Source organism: Pipistrellus kuhlii, unplaced genomic scaffold, assembly GCF_014108245.1.
Source record: "Pipistrellus kuhlii isolate mPipKuh1 unplaced genomic scaffold, mPipKuh1.p scaffold_m20_p_1, whole genome shotgun sequence".
NCBI lineage: Eukaryota > Metazoa > Chordata > Mammalia > Chiroptera > Vespertilionidae > Pipistrellus > Pipistrellus kuhlii.
The window spans coordinates 90,969,551-90,987,296 of NW_023425404.1; the positions used below are offsets into that span (position 1 = coordinate 90,969,551).

Genomic DNA, 17,746 nt, shown 5'->3' on the forward strand with positions numbered 1-17,746 from the left:
CAGAGGCTTTTGCAATTTTACAAGTCTGACCCTATAAGACTGTCTCCAATACAGAAAGTATCCTGGAGTAGATACAGCTGATACTCATATCCAATTGGCCTGGAGGTCAATTCCTCCCAGTGATAGCAACAACAATCAAGACTTAACTACAGTAAGGCTGTACACCAGTCCACAAAGGGGAGCATCAAGTCAAGAGTGTCTACCTCAACGTGGCCGCAGCGGACAGGGTCCCGGGGCCTCCTGCTGCTGGCCACCGGCCTCTGGGTGCAGGTCCCTGGCCCTGTCGTGAGTGAGAACCGGCTGACGCTGCAGGACACCCCTCCGCCCGGACTCCCACGTGCTCATGTCACGCCCGCGCACGCACAGGACGCAGCCCCGCTGGCCCAGCGCGCCGCCCTGCCCCCAGTGAGGGCCCTCCTGGCGGAGGGGAGGAGGACGCCCATCCTGCGGCTGAAGCCCAAGCCCAGGGCGGTGACGTTCGGGGACGTGGCCATCTACTTCTCCCCCGAGGAGTGGGCGCAGCTGAGCCCCCCGCAGAGAGCGCTGTACAGGGACATCATGCTGGAGACCTACCAGACGCTGGCCTCGCTGGGCCTGACCGGCCGGAAGCCAGACGTGATCGCCCTGTTGGAGAAAGGGAGAGCACCCTGGACGGTGGGAAGGCACCAAGGCCTGGGTGAGTGACAGCTGCTCTGGGACGGGTGCAAGCACACCCCCTGGTGGGAGGGCTCGGGCAGGCCCACACTCAGAGCCCCTCCCTCGCCCCTGGCCCAGGCCTGGGTGAGTGACAGCAGCTCTGGGATGGGTGCAAGCACACCCCCTGGTGGGAGGGCTCGGGCAGGCCAACCCTCAGAGCCCCTCCCCCACCCTGGCCCAGGCCGTGCTGGGCTCCGGCCTCTCCAGCGTGACGTCCCCAGGAGGGAGCAGGGCTCCACTGCACAGGTCCTTCCTGGGTGCGGGCATGTCCAGTGCAGGCGCTCCGGGCAGTGCTGAGGCCGGGGCTGAGAACCCGGACCCACGGGGAGAACCCCAGCTTCCGTCTCAGAAGCCCGGGTCTTAGCAGCCTTGTCCGCACCCGTCACTCTCCCCGCCTCAGCATTCGCCCCGCCCCCAGAGAAAGCGTATTCCCACCGCTTTAAGAACAGCTCTGCAGCATAAAGTTCCCGCTGCATTTCCTCCAGTCCTCCCAGCACTTCCTGTCTTCCCACACCGCTCACTGACTGCTGTGAGGGAACTCGCTCCCTTGCCGAGTGGATTCCTCTCTGGTTGGCCGAGCTGTGTGTGGGTCTTTACACGTGTGTGAGGCTTTTTGGTTGTGGTAAAAAGTGTCCTCCGATGTGACCAAGAGCTGACACGCTCATGGTCCTCCCGCCGTGACTGCGATCACCAGGGGGCTTCCAGGACGCCAGGCGAGCTCGGGGGCGCGGGGCCGCGTGCCCGCCATGGAGGGGGTCCGCGCAGCAGGACACGTGCGAGGAGCGGCGAGCCTCGAACGCCGAGAGAATGCGATGCTGGCGACAGAGCGCACCTGAACAGCTGCGCGCCTCTAATGCTGAGAGAATGCCCTACTGGCGACAGAGCGCACCCGAGCAGCCGCGCGCCTCCAACGCCGAACGGAGGCGCTGCTGGCGGCAGAGCCTGTCCACGGAGCAGCTGCTGGTTCAGCGAAGGTCTGCCGCCGAAAGGAGCCGGCGCTACCTGCAGATGTCCCAGGAGCAGCGGGCTGCCGACACGGAGAGAAGATGGCGCTGGCGACAGAGCCTAACCTGAGAGAAGCTCTTGGCACAACGCCCGTCTGAGGCCGAAAGGAGGCGGCGTTACCGCCAGAAGATGTCCCAGGAGCAGCGGGCTGCGGAGGTGGAGAAACGGCGGCTCCGTAGGCACTGGGCCTCGCGGGGCGGGGAGCTGCTGGCGCAGTGAGGCTCCGTAAAGATGAAGCTGCACGTGCAGCTGTTTCTCGAAAAAATGGGCAGACTGAGAAATAAATGAAGAAGTTCCGTGTCTACTCATGGGATTTTCACACGTATCTGAGTGATGTTTCCATTGACTCGGCAGAGGATGCTGGAAGGAAAATATTCCCATTGAATTCCTTAATAGTATCACTCCAGGAATGCCGTGTCATAAATTAAAATTGAAAAGTGGGTACAGTCATCATGCTGCTGACAAATCTTAATAATAAATAGTTTTTTTTCAATGGTCCTCGAGGCATTAGTCACAAGATTGTGACCTGACATAACTGAATCAGAAGTATGAACAGGATCTGCAGAGGGAGAGATTGCTCTGATGCCAAGACTGGATTTGTGCCCATCAGACACTGGCCTCCCGTTTAAATTGGTTCGAAGACAGTTTCCCGTGATGCCAGCGTGTGGGATGACTATTTATAAATCACAAGGACAAACTAGACAAAGTGGGAATATTCCTACCTGAACATGTTTTCAGACATGCTCAGTTACATGTTGCTTTCTCTTTTAAGTTCAAGCAGGATGTGATGATAAAGATGTAAATATTTCATCACGAGGGAAATTAGTCAGACATTCTGAAAGTGTTTTCACTCTTAACGTGGTGATATACAGGGAGATACTAGAATAAGTTTAATTTATCAGTTATTGTTTGTGTCAGGGTTATTTTAATACATTTTTTGTTGTTTTTAGATCATGATTTTGTTATTTTTATATTATGCCTTATGTTTAATAAATGTTGAATGGAGAAGAGACCACCCAAGAGGCAGAGACCCCTACCCGGGAAATAACTCCAACTAGCCAATTGCGAAATCTAATTACAAATTTTATTGCAGATTTGAATCTGGGCTGCCGCCGTGGCAATGGCGCGGCCAGAAGCAGCAGCAGCGGTTACAAAGCAGTCTCTCTCTTTTTAAGCATTCTTCAAACAAGCACATTCCAAACAAGGGGGTGGGGGTGGGGGGTCTTAACCTTGTGATTGCATGCATCAGCCAGATGGCCTAATCTCCCTCCTTGGTTTGTTCTGCTATCTTAGCCTTGACTATCCCAGACTGCTGATTTGGCCTTCAGCCTTGACTAACCCAGACTGTTGATTTGGTCTTCAGGTCCAGGAGGGGGAGGGAGTAGCAACTTTCCACCCTCCAGGCAAGGTCAGTAACCTTCCACTCCTCAATAAATTTATATATTATTTTCATATAAAAAAAAAGAGTGTCTACCTCAGGTAACTGGGGAGGCTCACCCACCGTGCCATATAGGACATCAAACACACAAAGCCATCCTATCAACTCTGGGAAACAGCGAAAATGCCGAGCAAGGACACAGATCACAAATGAAAGAAATGCAGGACAAAAAGAGACTGGATATAGAGTTCAAAACCACAGTTATAAGGTTTTTCAAGCATTTCCTGGAAAAGGCTGATAAAATAAACGAGACCTTTGAGGGTATAAAAAGGGATTAACTAGAAATAAAGAATACACTGTCTGAAATAATATATATATATATATATATATATATATATATATATATATTATATATATATATATATATATATATATATATATATATATATATATATATAATATAGAGTCCTAAAAACAGACTGTAAGATCGCAAGAATTAAGTCAAAGATTTGGAACACAAAGAGCGTGAGGACACTCCTCCGCAGAAGCAAGAAGAGAAGAGAATCCAGAAAGTTGAAGATAGTATAAGAAGCCTCTGGGACAACTTCAAGCATACAAAGATCCCAGAAGAAGAGAGAGAGCAAGATACTGAAAACCTATTGGAAGAAATAGTGACAGAAAACTTCCCTCATCTGGTGAAAGAAATAGATTTACAAGTCTAGGAAGTGCACAGAATCCCAAACAAAAGGAATCCAAAGAGGACCACACCAAGACACATCATAATTAAAATTCCAAGAGCAAAAGACAAGATAGAATATTAAAAGCAGGAAGAGAAAAGCAGTTAGTTACCTATAAAGGATCCCCCATACGATTGTCAGCTGATTTCTCAACAGAAACTATGCAGGCAAGAAGGGAGTGGCAAAAAATATTCAAAGTGATGAATAGCAAGAACCTACAACCAAGATTAATGTATCCAGCAAAGTTATCATTCAGAATTGAAGGGCAGATAAAGAGCTTTACAGATAAGAGAAAGCTAAAGGAGTTCATCACCACCAAACCAGTATTATATGAAATGTTGAAAGGTATTCTTTTTTATATATATATATATATATTTTATTGATTTTTTTTGCCCCCCTCCCTCCCTCCCATACATACCCTCCCTCCCCAGAGTTTTCTGTCCATTGGTTGTACTTATATGCATGTACACAAGTCCTTCGGTTGATCTATTATCTCTCCCAGATCTTCCTCCCCTCCCCACTGTAATTTGACAGTCTGCCTGTTGCTTTACTGTCTCTATATCTGTCTCTTGGTTCATCAATTTATAATGTTATTTATCATCCACAAATGAGTGAGGTCATGTGGTGTTTCTCTTTCATTGATTGGCTTATTTTACTCAGCATGATGTTCTCCAATTCCATCCAGGTTGCTGCAAATGATGAGAATTCCTTCTTTTTATGGCAGCATAGTATTCCATTGTGTAGATGTACCATGGTTTTTGGATCCAATCATCTGCTGACGGGCACCTAGGCTGTTTCCAAATTCTGGCTATTGTAGATTGTGCTGCTATGAACATAGGGGTGCATATATCCTTTCTGATTGGTGTTTCTAGTTTCTTGGGATATATTCCTAGGAGTGGGATTACTGGGTCAAATGGGAGTTCCATTTTCAGTTTTTTGAGGAAACTCCACACTGTTCTCCACAGTGGTTGCACCAGTCTGCATTCCCACCAGCAGTGCACGAGGGTTCCTTTTTCTCCGCAACCTCGCCAACACTTGTCGTTTGTTGATTTGTTGATGTTGGCCATTCTGACAGGAGTGAGATGGTACCGCATTGTTGTTTAGATTTGCACCTCTCGGACAATTAGTGACTTTCAGCATGTTTTCATGTGCCTTTTGGCCTTCTTTCTGTCTTCTTTTGAAAAGATTCTATTTAGGTCCATTGCCCATTTTTTAATTGGATCATTCATCTTCCTTTTATTTAGTTGTATAAGCTGTCTGTAAATGTTGGAGATTAAACCTTTATCAGTGGTATTATTTGCAAATATGTTCTCCCACACTGTGGGCTTTCTTGTTGATTGTTGATGGTTTCTTTTGCCGTAAAAAAGCTTTTTATTTTGATGTAGTCCCATTTGTTTATTTTCTCTTTAGCTTCCATTGCCTTAGGGGCAGTATCAGTGAGGAAGTTCTTTGGGCATACGTCTGAGATTTTGCTGCCTGTGGATGCTTCTAGTATTTTTATTGTTTCCCATCTGATGATTAAGTCCTGTATCCATTTTGAGTTTATTTTTGTGTATGGTGTAAGTTGGTGATCTAGTTTCATTCTTTTGCATGTGTCTGTCCAATTTTCCCAACACCATTTATTGAAGAAACTGTCTTGACTCCATTGTATTTTCGTGCCTCCTTTGTCAAATATTAATTGAGCATATTGATTTGGGTTGATATCTGGGTTCTCGATTCTATTCCATTGATCTATATGTCTGTTCTTGTGCCAGTACCAGGCTGTTTTGAGAACAGTGGCCTTGTAATATAATTTGAAGTCTGGTATTGAGATCCCTCCTACTTTACTCTTCTTTCTCAGGATTGCTGTGGCTATTCGGGGTCTTTTATTGTTTCAAATGAACTTTTGGAGAGTTCTTTCTAGGTAAGTGAAATATGCCATTGGTATTTTAATGGGGAGTGCATTGAACCTATAGATTGCTTTAGGAAGTATGGACATTTTGATGATGTTGATTCTACCAATCATTGAACGTGGTATGTTCTTCCATCTCCTAACATCTTCCTCTGTCTCTCTTTTCAGTGTCGTGTAGTTTTCCGCAAATAGGTCCTTTACTTCCTTAGTTAAATTTATTCCTAGGTATCTTAATTTTTTTGGTACGATGGTAAATGGAATTGCTTTTTTAGCCTCTGTTTCTGTAGTTTCACTGTTGGTGTATAGCACATGTGTCAAACACAAGGCCCGCAGGCCAAATCCATCCCGCCAGGCCTTGCAATGTGGTCCGCACTGCGCTGTCATCACTGCACTCCACTGTGTTTCCATCACAATGACAGTTTATGACTGTTCAGTAAACCATTCGGCACGCGATTTAGGCTGGATTTTAGATTTTGGCCCCTTCTCTGATTGAGTTCGACACCCCTAGTGTATAGGATTGCCATGGATTTCTTGGCATTAATTTTGTATCCTGCTAAATTGCCAAATTCATTTATTAAGTCAATTAGTTTTTTAATGGAGTCTTTTGGGTTTTTTATGTACAATATCATGTCATCTGCAAATAAGGATAACTTTACTTCTTCTTTTCCAATTTGGATGCCTTTTATTTCCTCCTCTTGTCTAATTGCAATGACTAGTACTTCCAGAACTATGTCAAACAGGAGTGGCGAGAGTGGGCATCCCTGTCTTGTTCCTGTTCGTAGAGGGAATGGTTTTAGTTTTTGCCCATTGAGTATAATGTTGGCTGTTGGTTTATCATAGATAGCTTTTATTATGTTGAGGTATGATCCTTGTACTCCCACCTTGTTAAGAGTTTTTATCAGGAAAGGGTGTTGGATTTTATCAAATGCTTTTTCTGCATCAATTGATATGACTATATGATTTTTATCTTTCAATTTGTTTATGTGATGTATCATGTTTATTCATTTGCGGATCTTGTACCATCCTTGCATTCCTGGAACAAATCCTACTTGGTCATGTTGTATGATCTTTGTGATGTTCTTCTGGAGTTGATTTGCTAGAATTTTGTTGAGGATTTTGGCATTTATGTTCATGAGGGATATTGGCCTGTAATTCTCTTTCATTGAGTTGTCTTTATCTGGTTTTGGTATTAGGGTGATGCTGGCTTCATAGAAGGAGTTTGGAAGTGTTCCTTCCTCTTGGATTTTTTGGAATAGTCTGAGGAGGATAGGTTTTAGTTCTTCCTATGTTTGGTAAAACTCTCCTGTGAAGCCATCTGGCCCTGGGCTTTTATTTGCTGGAAGCTTTTTGATGACTATTTCAATTTCTTCCCAAGTCACTGGTCTATTGAGATTTTTAGATTCTTCCTGATTGAGTTTTGGAAGTGTGTATTTTTCTAGGAATATGTCCATTTCCTCCAGGTTGTTAAGTTTGTTGGAATAGAGTTGTTCGTAGTATTTTGTAACAATCCATTGTATTTCGGTGGGGTCTGTTGTTATTTCACCTCTTTCTGATTTTGTTTATTTGGGTCCTCTCTCTTTGTTTCTTGGTTAGCCTGGCTAGAGGTCCATCTATCTTGTTTATCCTTTCAAAGAACCAGCTCTTGGTTTTGTTGATCTTATGTATTGTTTCTTTGGTCTCTATGTCATTTATCTGTGCTCTGATTTTTGTTATTTCCTTCCTTCTGCTTACACTGGACTTTTCTTGTTGCTCTTTTTCTAACTCTTTGAGTTGTAGAGTTAGATCACTTGTTAGCCTTTTTTATAGTTTTTTGCAATAGGCTTGTAAGGATATGAACTTCCCTCTCAAAACTGCTTTTGCTGTGTCCCATAGATTTTGGATTGTTGTGTTTTCATTGTCATTTGTTTCCAGGATGTTTTTAATTTCTTCCTTGATTTCTTTGGTAACCCAGTCCTTGTTTAGTAGCATGCTGTTTAGTCTCCATGTGTTTGATTTCTTTGGATTATTTTTATTGTAGTTAATTTCCAGTTTTATGCCATTATGATCTGAGAAGATGCTTGATATGATTTCTATCTTCTTGAATTTGAAGAGACTTTGCCTATGTCCCAAAATGTGGTCTATCTTTGAGAATGTCTCATGTGCACTTGAGAACAATGTATATTCTGTGGCTTTGGGGTGGAATGTTCTGAAGATGTCAATTAATTCCATCTGGTCTAGTGAGTCATTTAGGATTGATATTTCTTTGATGATTTTTTGTTTTGATGATTTGTCCAAGGGTGACAGTGGGGTATTAAAATCTCCTACTATGTTTGTACTGCTATTAATCTCTCCCTTAATGTCCTCCAGCAGTTTTTTTATGTATTTGAGTGCTCCTGTATTGGGTGCATATATATTTTGCAGGGTTATTTCTTCTTGTTGGATTGTTCCCTTTAGTATTATGAAGTGGCCTTCATTATCTCTTGTTATGTCCTTCACTCTGAGATCTAATTTGTCAGAAATAAGTTTTGCTACCCCAGCTTTTTTTTCATTTCCATTTGCCTGGAAAACTTTTTTCCATTCCTTCACCCTCAGTCTGTGTGCATCTTTTTTTTCTGAGGTGGGTTTCTTGTAGACAACAGATGTATGGGTCTTGTTTTCTTATCCACTCTGACACCCTATGTCTTTTGATTGGAGCATTTAATCCATTTACATTTAAGGTTATTATTGATAGGTTCTCATTTGACGCCATTTTTATTCTATACCCGTTTTCCTTCTTCACTTCCTATTTCTTTATTTTTACAGTAGACCCTTTAGCATTTCTTGCATTGTTGGTTTGGTGGATATAAATTCCTTCAGTCTTTTTTTGTCTGTGAAGCTCCTGATTTCCCTTTCAATTTTGATTGATAGCTTTGCTGGGTACAGTATTCTTGGATTCAGACCCTTACTTTGCATGACTTTGTATATTTCATCCCATTCCCTTCTGGCCTGATATGTTTCTGTTGAGAAATCAGTTGCTAGTCTAATAGGGGTTCCTTTGTATGTCACTTTCTGTCTCTCTCTGGCTGCTTTTAAGATTCTTACTTTGTCGTTGTTGTTTGCCAATTTAATTATAATGCACCTTGGCGTCTGTCTTCTGGGATTTATTTTGCTTGGGACTCTGCGAGCATCTTGGATTTGTGTGGGTTTTTTCTTCTCTATCTCAGGAAAGTTTTCTGTCATTATTTCTTGAAATACTTTTTCCATGTCTACCTCAGTTTCCTTTCCTTCTGGAACCCCTATTATTCGAATATTATTTTGTTTTGTATTGTCCCAAAGCTCCCGTAGGCTCTCCTCCTGCTTTTTAATCTTTTTTTCTAGAAGCTGCTCTAATTGGGTATTTTTTTCCATCTTTTCTTCTAGCTCACTGATGCGGTCCTCTGCTTCATCTAGTCTACTCTTGATGCTTTCTATTGAGTACTTCATGGTAGTGATGTCATTTTTCATTTCTTCTTGTTTCTTCTTCAGTTCCTCTTGGTTCTTCTTCAATTCCTCTTGGTTCTTCTTCAATTCCTCATGGTTCTTCCTCATTTCTTCTTGGTTATTGTCAAATTTCTCTTCCATTCTTTTTAGCCATCCTATGATCATTATTCTGAATTCTTGCTCTGGTAGGCTGCTTGCCTCTGACTCCTTTATGTCCTTTTCTGGTGATGCCTGCTTTCCTTTCATGTGCAGGCTATTTCTTTGTCTCCCCATGGCCTCTCTTTTCAGGATGTCTGGTTATGTGGTGTTTCTTCTCCTTCCTTTAGATGTCCGCTGTCCCTCAGCTGCCAATCAACTTCCCCTGAGCGACTCAGACCCTGCTTTTTTCTGTTCTGGGACCGGAGTCAGAACAAGTCCGTCTGTTCGGTCGCCATCTTCAAGTTCCGCCACGAAAGGTATTCTTTAAGAAGAGGAAGAAGAAGAAAAAAAAGGATAAAAATTATGATCAACAAATACATATATATCAACAAGTGAATCTAAAAATCAAGTGAATTGAAAATCTGAGGAACAGATTAAACTGATGAATATAATAGAATCAGGGTCAAAGAAAGGGAGTGGATTGATAATTATCTGGAGGGAAGGGGTGTGAGGTTGCAGGAAGAGACTGGATTAAAATCGTACATCTATGGATGAGGACAATGGGGGTGTGGTAAGTCCAGAGGCTGGGGCAGAACCAGGTGGTAGTGAGGTATGGGGGGAAAAAGGAGAAACAATTGTAATAATCTGAGCAATAAATATTTATTTATTTATTTATTTATTTATTTATTTTTAAATATATTTTATTGATTTTTTTTACAGAGAGGAAGGGAGAGAGATAGAGAGCTAGAAACATCAATGAGAGAGAAACATTGACCAGCTGCTTCTTGCACACCCCCCACCAGGGATGTGCCCGCAACCACTGTACATGCCCTTGACAGGAATCGAACCTGGGACCTTTCAGTCCGCAGACTGACGCTCTACCACTGAGCCAAACCAGCTTTGACTGAGCAATAAATATTTAAATAAATAAATAAATAAATAAATAGTCCCAACCCCATCCAATTTGCAGCCACACCTAATCTGTTTGCAGCAGCTTTTTCATATGAATTGGGTATCCTGACTCAGGCCTCAGACTTTTCTAAAATCTCCCATTTAAGCAGCAGATGGTGTCACCATGCTGTAAACTTACCAATAAGAGGCTCAAGACCCAGCACTAGCACCAGCCTGCCTTGCTTTACAACCTGGGCACTTACAATCCCAATGCACATAGCAGTATCTGCATATCCCTCTGTAGCTCCTGCCTGGTGGCCCCAGGCAGTGGCTGACTTTGCACCTCCATAGAGACCCTAGAGCCAATGCACCTGGTGGACAGCACCAGACCATAGCAAATTACTTCTCTACACATCCAAAAGTGGTCTCAAGGGACAGACTCAGTGAGCACCAAACCCTTTTGAAGCAAGTCCTGCTCCATAGGGATGTTTCCTGCACAGCAGTTCTTCACTGTAATGACACCTAGTCCTCACAGATAATTGGCCTGGAGAACAATTCCTCCCAGTGATGCCAATAGCAATCAAGGCTTAACTACAACAAGACGACATTCAGACCACACAGGGATGCACCTAGAGTGCCCAGGTCTGGTGACTGTGGAGGCTGAGCCACTGGACTTTACAGGACACCTATTATACAAGGCCATTCTACCAACTCCAGGAGACTTATAAGCTCTACTTAACACATAGAAGTAAACAAAGGAAGGAAACAAAATATAGAGACAAATAAACATATCACAAATTAAACTAATGGAAGAAAGCAAAGTACTGGATAAAGAGTTTAAACCCATGATTATAAGGTTGCTCAAGGATCTTAATAAGAGCTTCAAGGGACTTAGTGAGACTTTCAAGTATCTCAGTCAGAATGTCAATGACATTAACCAAGACCAGTTGGAAAGTAAGTATACACTAACTAAAACAAAGAATAATTTACAGGGATTCATCAGTAGAGTAAAGGATGGCAAGAATCAAATCAGCTATGTGGAATATGAGGAAGTAAAAATCACCCAATCAGAAGAGCAAAAGGAAAAAAGAATTCAAATACTAGTATATGAAGATAGTGTAAGGAGCCTCTGGGACAACTTAAAGCATACCAACATTTGCATTGTGGGGGTGCCATAAGAAGAGAGGACAGCAAGATACTGAAAACCTATTTGAAGAAATAATGACAGAGGAGGATCCATGATGGCTGCTCGGGTAGACACCTAGCCGCAGCAGCACACAACAATTTCAATGGAATACATCTAAAATGTAGAGTGGACATCGCCCAGAGCTACAGGTAGTCGACTGACTGAAAATTCTACAACAAGAAGGAAAGAGAAAACCAGAAGGAAAATCAGAGGAGCTGAAAAAAAGCCTAAGGTACGGAGACATGCTGCGTGCTTGCGCGTGTGGAGAGGTCGCAGCCAGAGAGGAGGAGAGGGCTGGGTGCTGCCTGGCGTTCCCTAGCAGGAAGGAAATAAAACCCCCAGCATGGGCTAAACCCCCGAACCGGCAGCACTGACCCCCAGTTATGAGCCAGACCCTGGGGACCCAGGCTCCGGTGGGGGAGACAGGGCTGTGAGGCGGAATCCCAAGCGAGCAGCGAAAAGCAGGGCCCCCGGAGTCGCGTGCACTTTGCACGCAGAGGACTGAATGTTGACTCTGATGCTGGATTACCCTAGCGTGAAGAAACAAAGCCTCCGGCGGCACTGAGCCTCAGTCCAGACTGCTCTGAACCCCAGTCCTGGACCAGACCCTGGGGACCCAAGCTTGGGCAGGGGGAGACGGGGCTGTGAGGCGGAATCCCAGGGGAGTGGCGAAAGGCGGAGCCCCCAGAGTCGCGTGCACTGCGCGCAGAGGACAGTCTGTTGACTCTGATCCTGGACTCCCCTAGCGGGAAGGAGAAAAAGAAAGGGCTCCAGACTGGAGGGATGCGACAGGGAGCGGGAGCCCCTGCCGGACGCCAGCCAGCTGGGCGCCGGTGGGGAGCCGGGCGCGACGGGGCCCCAGCGGGGGGGTGCCCCCAAGCCATCGACCTCTGAGCTTGGGCAACAGAGCCAAGGCCGGGGGCTGCTTCCTGGGTGGCGCCGACCCCAGCAACAGGCTGAAGCAGCACGTGAGCCCGCGGAGAACAAAGGGGTGCCACAGGCCAACCTGCTGAGCTCCCAGGACAAGGAGGAAGAAACCAAAGTTCTCAATGTGAAGAAATCAAGTGAGAGCAAAAGATAATAAAATTACTTAAGAAAGAATACAAAGAAGATCTTGAAAAATCAAAGACTAAGTCAGAACTCAACTCACTAGCCAACATTGCAACATAAATGCGTTTAAAAAATAAAGAAAAAGGACAGAATGTTGGAACAGCGGCGGCCAGGCCTAGAGTGCCCAGGCACAAAGCAATGGCAACCGGGCCCGGAGTAGCAGCGGCCAGGCCCCAGAGCAGCAGCAGCCAGAACCAGAGCAACAACAGCCAGCACTGGAGCAGCCAGACCTGGGGCAGTGGCAGCCAGGCCTGAGGCGGAGGCAGCCAAGCCCAGGGTGGCCAGTCCAGGAATACCCAGACCCGGAGTGGCCGGACCCGGAGAAGCCGGGCCCAGAGCAGCTGGGTTGGGAGCAGCCAGGTCCAGAACAGCAGTAGCCAAGCCCGGAGCATCCAGGCTGGGAGTGGCCAGACTCGGAGCGGCCGGGCCCGGGGCAGCCGGGCCCAGAGCAGCCGGGTCTGGTGTGGCCAGGCCCGGAGCAGCGGCTGCCAGGCTGGGAGCGGCCAGGCCCGGAGCAGCGGCTGCCAGGCTGGGAGCGGCCAGGCCCGGAGCCGCCGGGTCCGATGCGGCCAGGCCCGGAGCAGCGGCTGCCAGGCTGGGAGCGGCCAGGCCCGGAGCAGCCGGGTCCGGTGCAGCCAGGCCCGGAGCAGCGGCTGCCAGGCTGGGAGTGGCCAGGCCGGAGCCATCGGGTCCGGTGCGGCCAGGCCCGGAGCAGCGGCTGCCAGGCTGGGAGCGGCCAGGCCCGGAGCAGCGGCTGCCAGGCTGGGAGCGTCCAGGCCCGGAGCAGCCGGGTCCGGTGCGGCCAGGCCCGGAGCAGCGGCTGCCAGGCTGGGAGTGGCCAGGCCCGGAGCAGCCGGGTCGGGTGCGGCCAGGCCTGGAGCAGCAGCTGCCAGGCTGGGAGCGGCCAGGCCCGGAGCAACCGGGCCTAGAGCAGCCAGGTCAGGTGCGGCCAGGCCCGGAGCAGCAGCAGCCAGGTCCAGAGCAACTAGATCAGGAGCGGCGGTGACCAGACCTGGAGCAGCTAGTTGTGGAACGAACCAGAGCAACAGAGGCCAGGCCCGGAGCAGCCAGGCCCGGAACATCTCGTTTCTCGCCCTCCCCTGCCCCACAGCTGCCTCTCAGACATGGCTGGAAACTTTTGGGGGAACTTGAGGGTCTGCTGAATCAGGGGATGAAGGCTTAGATCTGGATGTGTTGAGTTAGTATAGGGCTTGGGTGTTGATCTGTGAGTGCCTTGGGTGGGGCCTGGATGAGGCTGGTTGACCTATTTGGAAATGTCTTTTGTGTGAAATGTATCATTGGGCATGTGGTGGTATTATTGATATGAGAAAATGCTAAGTAACTGATTTACTATCTGAAAAGGGATTTACTATCGGGGAAAGGGAGGGAGGAAGAGACTGAACATAAACTGCACCTATAAATGAGGACAATGGGGGATGGGGAGGGTGCGGAGGGTGGGGTGGGAACTTGGTGGAGGGGGGAAGAAATGAGGAACCTTTGTAACAATATGAACAATAAAGATTGATTTAAAAAAAAAAAAAGAAATAATGACAGAAAACTTCTCCTACCTGGTGAAAGAAATAAACATATAAGTCCAGGAAGCTCAGAGAGTCCCAAACAAGAGGAACCCAAAGAGACCCACATCAAGACACATCAGAATTAAAATTCTGAGGATTAAAGATAAAAAGAGAATTTTAAAAGCAGCAAGAGAAAAGCATTTAGTTACCTACAAGAGAGCACCCATGCGATTGTCAGCTGATTTCTCTTTGCAAGCCAGAAGGGAGTGGCAAAAAAATATTCAAAGTAGTGAATAGAAAGGACCTTCAACCAAAATTACTCTACCCAGCAAAGCTATCATTTAGAATTAAAGGTCAAATAAAGAGCTTCACAGACAAGAAAAAGCTAAAGGAGTTCATCACCACCACACTTCTATTTCATGGAACGTTGAATAATATTCTATAACAACAGGAAAAAGAAAAAAGATTAAAAATATGAACAATAAAATGGCAATAAATGCCTGTCAACAATTATATCTAAAAATCAAATTAAATGAACAAGAAATCTAATAAAATAAATTGGTGCATAAAACAGAATCAGAGGCATCAAAACATAGAACAGACTAATGAATCTCAAAGGGAAAGGGGGAGTGGAAAGAGATGAACCAAACATGTTAAATGTATACTGTATATGCATTACTATAACAGGACTTTCAATGGGTCCATAGTGCCTGTTACTACTTGAGCCAATTAAGCAGAGATAGGGTTGAATCATACATGAGTGCTTATTCCAATACTGCCAGCAGTATGGGAGAGCAGCCAGGTCATCCACAAAAATCTTCCCTGTAGCTCCCCATAAGCCAGCTGCTTATATAGGATAAGACAAAGATTACATGGGGAAGTAGAGAATACAGGCATAGGGAAATAGGCAATTTGGGTTGGGGTGGTACAGGACTCCATTGTTTGGGCAACAAAGTTGTTACTTTTTTCATGATAATAGGCAGTTATTGAATAAGAATGGACCACATTCCAAGATTATTCTTCATTTAACTAACACAAGTCAATCATGGTTAACTGAACATGATTAATATTTCTCATAACCATAGCTAGTCTCCAATATTCTATTTCTTCCCCTAACATTACCAGTGGGCACAATAGAATGGTAAAGGCCTGGGGCAGGTGGGAACTGGGTGGAGCGGGGGAAAAGAGGGACATCTGTAATACTCTCAACAATAAAGGTGTTTTTTTTTTAAAGAAAAAAATTGTAATTATGTGAGGTGATGGATATTAACTAAACTTACTGTAGTGATCATTGTGCAACATATACATATATCAAACCACCTCAAACTTATACAATGTTCTATGTCAATAAAACCGAGGGGTGAGTGGGGGTCATGTAAGCCTAGAAAGAAGCAGAAGAAATAGATGCAAAACACTGTTCAGTTCAGCAGCTCTCCTGGGAGCCAGAAGGGTATGCCCCAGGTCCTTTTTCTACACATCAGTTTGGTGTTGAGCACTACCCTGATCCTTTAAGCCTATCTGCTACATGGCCTTCCCACAGTTTAGCTTCCTCTTCTTTCTCCAAAGCTTCACCTTGAAAATATATTTAACTGCCTTTCAAACCTATGTAAAATTGCAGGCCCATGATTAAAACCAACTAGCTACTGTGGACCCTGACAAGATCAACTTAATGTGAACCTTGAAAACAAATTTATCTGCTGATATGGACTCCCCATACTCAATTGAGAACCTAAATTTTATAAATAGTAAGAGCCCAGCAGCCAATTGCTGACAAGGGCTTCTCATGTATTATGTATAAAATAACTCAAACTTAACTCTTTTTAAAAATAGATTGATCGATTGATTTTGAGAGAAAAACATAAATTTGTTCTTTCATTTATTTATGTATTCAAGGGTTGAATCTTGTATGTGCCCTGACCAGATATGGAGCCCATAATCTTAGCATATCTGGAGGAGGCTCTAAGCAACTGGCCAGAGCCTCAGACTTAACTCTGAGCTTCCTGCACTATACCCTGTTCATTTAGCTATCTGAGTCAACTATTATAAAAGAGTCAGTTCCTAGTTTGGTCTTTCCACCAATGGACAAAGATCTACCCCATCCAATTAGAACTGCTCCATAACAACTAATAAGGATGTGTAAATCCAACCAATCAGGACTGAGTTTAGACCAATATGAAGTATACAAATTTGGATACCTCATTTACATGAAACAGACCCATTTGGGAACATGGTAGAAATTTTTGCTATAAAAGGCAACCTCCCTTTTGCCTGGTGGGACACAGTTTAGGTTGCTATCTGAATCTGTATCTCCTGGGATGCAGTTACATTAGCTCAAATAAATCCTTTATTAAAAATGTTGTTATTGATTTTTAGAGAAATAGAAACATTGATCTGCTGCCTCCTGCATGGCCCCCGACCTGGGCATGTGATCTGACTGGGAATTGAACCATTGAACTGGCCACCTCCTGTTGCATGGGTTGACACTCAACCACTGAGCCACACCAGCTGGGCTCAAATAAACATTTTTTATTCTTTGTTACAAAATTATAAATTAATTTTGGTTTACATTACAGACTCTTCACTCTTGGTTTATATTCTAAGTAGAAAGAAATGATCTCTGGCCAGTCAGTGTATTCACTGCTTTTGAGTCAGGTTCTAGTTCAGTCACTTCTGGGGTGGGGTAGGGAAACCTGCCCAGTTTGGGCCAAGAGAGGAAGCAGTTTCTCAAAGACAGAGAAGGAACAACCAACTCTAGGAAAGACATCTTTATGGCACCACAGATTTTTCCTTGGCCCCTTGACTTCTTTTTTCTCCACAATAGCCTAAATCTCTTCCTATGTGATTATCTCCTTTAAAAAGACTGCTATGGGGAGAAACCAAGTTGGCTTGTTGCCTCTCACAACCACATAAACACAACTAAATGGCAGAACAACTACCACTCAAAACCATGGGGAAGCTGGCTTAGTGGAAATTCCACAACTGGAGAGGTAAGAAAGCTCATTGAGAACCGTAGAGGTGTGGAGATTCAGAAAGAGCTGGCACCTGGATGTACTACTGTGGTTTGAGTTATTTTATACAGAGTACCTGAGAAGCCCTTGTCAGCAATTGGCTGCTGGGCTTTTACTATTTATAAAATTTAGGTTCTCTGTTGTGTATAGGGAGTCCATATCAGCAGATAAATTTGTTTTCAAGGTTCACATTAAGTTGATCTTGTCAGGTCCACAGTAGCTAGTTGGTTTTGCTATAAAAGGCAACCTCCCCTTTGCTTGGTGGGACACCATTTAGGTTGCTTCCTCAATCTCTATCTCCTGGGATGCAGTTTTTAAACCAGGATGTAGATACAAGCTCCCACCTGCTCTGAACTCCAGTTCCAGGAGAGAGGGAGAGACTCTGGGGGATCCAGACACATGGGGAGAAACTGGATTGACTGGCATTAAGAGGAACTTGAGGGCAGCTTACTCTTAGAGGTGTTCACAGTGATCATTGTTCCTGCACAGGGTGTGGGACACAGAGAACCAGGGACTTCTCTGGTTCAGGGCAGCCATTGCTGTTTGCTCTGTCCTGGTGATTCTCAGAGACCCCACCCCACCCAATTTATAACCCAACCCAAGCTGTGTGAATCATCTTTTGCATATGAATGGTCTGTTCTCTCCCCTAAAATAAATTGCAGCTGGGTCAGAGAACCCCAGAAATTGAAAAAGAAGCCCCACTGCCTGGCAGCAGCAGCAGAAGCTGCCTTGTTTCACAGTTGGGCCTCAT

The 17,746-nt window shown here is 45.1% G+C and overlaps 1 protein-coding gene across 1 annotated transcript; it reads left to right on the forward strand.

The window, feature by feature from the left end:
* The first annotated feature begins 284 nt into the window (after positions 1-284).
* On the forward strand, positions 285-1,770 carry LOC123652976 (zinc finger protein 667-like). Its single transcript, XM_045586914.1, has 2 exons — positions 285-676; positions 1,391-1,770. Exons 1-2 carry the CDS (start codon positions 559-561, stop codon positions 1,768-1,770), a joined length of 498 nt encoding a protein of 165 aa, XP_045442870.1. The 5' UTR covers positions 285-558.
* Positions 1,771-17,746: the final 15,976 nt, after the last annotated feature.